Source organism: Myotis davidii, unplaced genomic scaffold (genome assembly GCF_000327345.1).
Source record: "Myotis davidii unplaced genomic scaffold, ASM32734v1 scaffold648, whole genome shotgun sequence".
Classification (NCBI taxonomy): domain Eukaryota; kingdom Metazoa; phylum Chordata; class Mammalia; order Chiroptera; family Vespertilionidae; genus Myotis; species Myotis davidii.
The window spans coordinates 1365308-1370353 of NW_006299603.1; the positions used below are offsets into that span (position 1 = coordinate 1365308).

General features: G+C 54.4%; 1 protein-coding gene across 2 annotated transcripts in view; it reads right to left on the minus strand.

The window, feature by feature from the left end:
* TBC1D9B (TBC1 domain family member 9B) overlaps positions 1–5046 on the minus strand; it is a 58389-nt gene that overhangs the window by 13817 nt on the left and 39526 nt on the right. The window contains exon 21 of one of the 2 annotated variants that reach the window (XM_015571537.1): positions 2814–4215. The exons of the other annotated variant lie outside the window; for it this stretch is intronic. Coding sequence (XP_015427023.1) covers positions 3553–4215 — 663 coding nt within the window. The 3' untranslated portion in view covers positions 2814–3552. Of the gene's footprint in view, positions 1–2813; positions 4216–5046 lie in introns of those variants that run through there. 2 annotated transcript variants of the gene reach the window in all.

Consider the following 5046-nt stretch of genomic DNA (forward strand, 5'->3'; position numbering starts at 1 on the left):
TATTTTATTAATTTTTTACAGAGAGGAAGGGAGAGGGATAGAGAGTTAGAAACATCGATGAGAGGGAAACATCGATCAGCTGCCTCCTGCACACTCCCTACTGGGTATGTGCCCGCAACCAAGGTACATGCCCTTGTCCAGAATCGAACCTGGGACCCTTGAGTCCATAGGCCGACACTCTATGCACTGAGCCAAACCAGTCAGGGCTATGTATAAATATCTTAACTATGGCCCAAAACATAGTCTTTCTAGTATGAATCCTTTGAAATTACTTTACGGCAAAGCATGTGGTTATTTGTATAAATACTAGAAAGGAAATGACATTGATTAATGACTTTTAAAAATTACCAATCTAAGTTATTTATTTAAGCCATCTCCTGCCATAAGCAAAGAGATCAATATACTCTAGTCATCATTTGCGATGAAGAAAGAAGGTCAGCTTAAGGTCCCAGACACTTTTCATGTTCGAGGGGAGAGTAATGGTCCAAACCAGTGCTGTGGTTCCCACTGGGCAGTGGTCCCGGTTCTTTTTATTCATCTCCATGTCAGTCAGAAGCAGATCCACATGAGAGTTATGGAGCAGAGTATGGTTATCATCTCCCCAGGGCACGGCTGGGACCTGCGGAGGGGTCGGTCTCTCATGCTCCCTGCAGTGCGGCTTCAGGAAGATGCTCAGCGTGGTCACGCCACCTTGGGGAGCACTGCAGTAGGTGAGGGCCTTCTCCGTGGGCTGAGCCTCCCTCGCCATGGGTGCCACGAGACAGGTCCTGCCAGCTGCGCCTGGAATTGACCTAGCAGCCGCCGTCACCATTTTTGACCAGGACCACCCAATTAATGACTTCTTAAAAGAAAAACACAGTTGTTCAGTTTCCTTGATGTTTTGTTGCCTTTACTGACACTGTGCCCTAGAAATTGTAAACAAGATAAAACCATAGAGAGAGTGATTTTGAAACACCATAACATCTAAAGCAGAGGTTCTCAACCTTCCTAACGCCGCGACCCTTTAATACAGTTCCTCATGCTGTGGTGACCCCCAACCACAAAATTATTTTCGTTGCTACTTCATAACTGTAACTTTGCTACTGTTATGAATCGTCATGTAAATATCTGATATGCAGGATGTATTTTCATTGTTACAAATTGAACATAATGAAAGCATAGTGATTAATCACAAAAATATGTATTTATATATGTGTTTTCCAATGGTCTTAGGCGACCCCTGTGAAAGGGTCGTTCGACCCCCAAGGGGTCGCGACCCACAGGTTGAGAACCGCTGTTCTAAAGAGACAGCAAATGGAGTCGTGGTTTCCTGGAGCTGAGGGTGGAATGGGGATTGGCTGCACGTGGGCGGGGGTTGGGGTCGGGAGGGGGGGGGGGAGAGGGGGCTTTCTTGGGTATGAAAATATTCTGGAACTGCATTTGGTGATGGTTGCACAATTCTATAAATTTACTAAAAACCATTGAATTGTAAATTAAAACAAGCAAATTTTTGGTAAGTTATGTCTCAAAACTGTAATATTAGATTTTTTAAAAAATTCATTCAATATTTATTGAACTGTGAATGTTGCAAACACGGCTGAAATCTGAGACTCACACACGGATCCTCCCCACCCCCACCCCCCTCTCCACCCCAGGTTCCTCCTTGGGAAAGAATCCTAGAGCAGGACCCGCCCAAACACCAGAGGGGGGACAGGGAGACATGGGGAGTGCAGGCAGGGAGACGGCGGAAGTCGGGGGACAGGGCCAGTGTGCAATGCTGGATTCTGGGGAGACACACACAGGCCAAGGCCAGGGCACCCATCTGCCAGGCAGCCGCAGAACATCAGGAAAAGACTGGCTGTTCAGTCCGTCCACCATGAAGGGTCTGCTGAGGGGCTGGGCCAAGTCACAGGGCTCGCCTTCAGGGCACACCCGCCTGGGCCCAGGCAGCTGATGGTGGCCACCCGCTTCAGAAACCGCTCTGTGTCCACGCAGCCGTCGCCCCCTTCTGAGAGTGGACCAGCCTCCCTGCTCCATGACCTCAAGACCCCGGTAACCCCGGGAGACGGCCAGGCGTCCAGGAAACTCATCTTCCAACTTCCTGAGTGGAAGATACTTGGGCTGTAGCCTCAGGCACCACAGTGAAGGGCTCTGCGGCAGCCTGGGATTGCATCTCGGGCAGGCCACCTCCTGGGCGTGGGCTCGGGACCTGTGCCCCATGAGGACCCGCGCTCCCAAGACTTTCAGTATTAGATTTTTCAAAAGCAAGAGCTCCCGTGTGTGTGTGTGCGTGTGTCTGTGTGTGCATGCGTGCGTGTCGGTGTGTGCGTGTCTGTGTGTGTCTCTCTCTGTGTGTCTCTGTGTGTGCGCGCGCGTGTGCGTGTGTCTGTGTGTGTGCGCATGCGTGTCGGTGTGTGTGTGTCTGTGTCTCTGTGTGTCTGTCTCTGTGTGTCTGTGTGTGTGTCTCTGTGTGTGTGTGTCTCTGTAGAGAGTATGTCTCTGTGTGTGTGTGCGTGTGCGTGTGCGTAACACTGGACACTGATGATCCGCTCCTGATGCGAAGCAAGAGGGGCTTGCGGCTCAGCCCGTAGCCCCGCAGCCTGCTCCCGGCACCCAAGCCCAGTCTGCTCACACTGTGGAGCACAGAGCTGGGGGCTCCCTGTCACAGGCCACCCGCGGCCCTGCTCAGCTCAGTTTTCATCAGCACCTTCTGGGCCCCATTTCCCTGGGGCCTTGGCACCCACCCAGTAGGGACTGTCTGGCAGCCCGAGGTGGAGAAGCCAGGAGCCCCAAGCAGTGGGCAAGGGCCACATTCAGGCTCACGTACAGCATGGTTGTTTTTAAAAAATATGTTTTTATTGATTTTAGAGAGAGGAAGGGAGGGAGAGGGAGAGAAACGTGGATGAGACAGAGAAACCTCCATTTACTGCCTCCTGCACTCCCCCTACTGGGGACCAAGTCCACAACCTGGGCAGGTTCCCTGACAGGAAATTGAACCTGCGACCTCTGGGTGCATGGGACAACGCTCAGCCCTGAGCCCACCGGCCAGGGCCACAGTGTGGTTTTCAGTTCTTTCAGGGACTTATTAAGGCATTAAACACAGTGTGACTGTTAGCTAACTGAAAAGAATACAAGGAAAGACATCAGGACCTGAGGAATGTGTTAAGGTTAATGGTGAGGATGACGAGCTGAAGAACATTTAGAATACGCCTGCCTGGCACCCAGTGTCCCTCAGGGGCTCCTGGAGAGCGGCCACTGGTGCCCAACAGGCAGGTGCTCCGAGCAGGAACGCTCCGAGCAGGCGGCTGCAGGGGAGCCTGTGGGGGGCTCGGCCTGGCCTGGCAGTGGCGCAGGTGGGCAGGCCCTGGGCAGGCAGGGGCACACAGGAGGCTCTGGCATCTGCGGGGCCCCAGGGCCCAGGGCTGGAAGAAGGGCAGGAGCCTCTGCCTGGGCCCCACTGCGCTGTTCAGCCTTCTTTCCCTCCACAAGTCACTGCTTCTGGGAGAAGGGAGGGTGTGATTAGGGAGAGACCAGACCCGGAGGGAAGCGGGGGTCGGCCCCATGTGCGAGTGTTCAGCTGGAAACTCCAGAATGCTCATGGTCACTGGAGGAGCTGAACTGTCTCTCCACTTTCCTTTGGTCCTTGATCTTGAGTCCAATGTCCATCCTCTTCTCAAAGAAGTTCACCAGCACAGACTCAGTCAGGATGGAGGCCAGGATCTGCTCGAAGGAGATGCTCCAGTCGGTGTCGACGGAGCCCCCGTTGCGGCTGGGGGCCAAGGGGCTGCGGGCCTCCCCGCCCACCAGCACCGTGTCGTCGGCCAGGTCCTCACACTGCAGGGAGCCCGTGCTGACCACCGAGTAGGAGGACATGGACATGTCGTCTTTGGTTTCATCATCAGACAGACGCTGGGAGGGGGAGCCCAGGCCCTCGCCACCGCCCCCATCGCCCACTGCCTGGCTCTCCTGTGGTGCTTTCCCAAGTTGGGTGTCTCCACCAGCTCTGGCCTGGGGGTCGCCCACAGCGGGTGGCTGGGGCTCCTGGGCAGGGTCCTGCGGGGGGTCGGGGGCCCCGTCCCGGGTCTTCCTGCCGGGCTGCGCCGAGAACCGCTTCCCCACCTCGCCGATGCGCAGCAGCAGGCTGGCCACTGTGGCGATGGCGTGGTACAAGGCCTGCTCCCTGGAGTCTTCACTGAACATGTTGTACAGCGTCTTGCACAGCTCAATGAACTGTTCCTTGTAAAGGGAAAGACAGAACAAGGGCAGGGAGCTGGTGGAAGACAGGCCAGGCTGCCCGTGCTGGCCGCCTACCTGCGTGGGTGTAGTCTTGTTGGCACGTCCACGCCCGCACCTTGTGGTGCCAGGTCAGACTGAACCATGTGGGTCGGAGAGGGAAGCGTGGCCTCCGAGGGCCCTATCTCCCAGTGCCCGTCAGGACAGAGAACGACCTGGAATCTCTCTGTCTGCGTCCTCTGTCAGCAGAGATGGGCCTTTTTCTATCGTGAGCCTCTGGACCCAGTGACTACAGATTTCCTCTCTGTGCTTTGGAGACACCTTCAGCTTTTTATATTTTTAATCAGAGCGACTTCAACTCCCGACAAAGCTCTTTAGAGGGTGGTGACCAGTGAGGGGAGGAGGTCCGGTTCTAGGTCCTGAGATCACACACGATGCCTCCTGCCCGCAGTGAGGTGCCCGACTGCAGGGGCCCCTTTGGGCAGAGCAGGGCCACCCCCAGGCTGGTCCAGCAGGTGTGGCTCAGTGGCTGAGTGTCACGGTTTGATTCCTGGTCAGGGCACATGTCCGGGTTGCAGGCTGGCTCCCCAGTGTGGGGTGTGCAGGAGGCAGCCCATAGATGCTTCTCTTTCATTAATGTTTCTATCTCTCTCCCTCCCTCTCCTTTCCTCTCAGAAATCAATACAAATATATTAGAAAAAAAAACCCACTACTTTTCACTTGCTTTTGTTCACCTTCAACTTATGTTTGGTGAGTAACTTCTTTATGGTTCAGCTTCTATAGTTTTATCCTGGTTCTGAGGTGTTTAAAGGTGCCTTGAAGATGAATTTAACA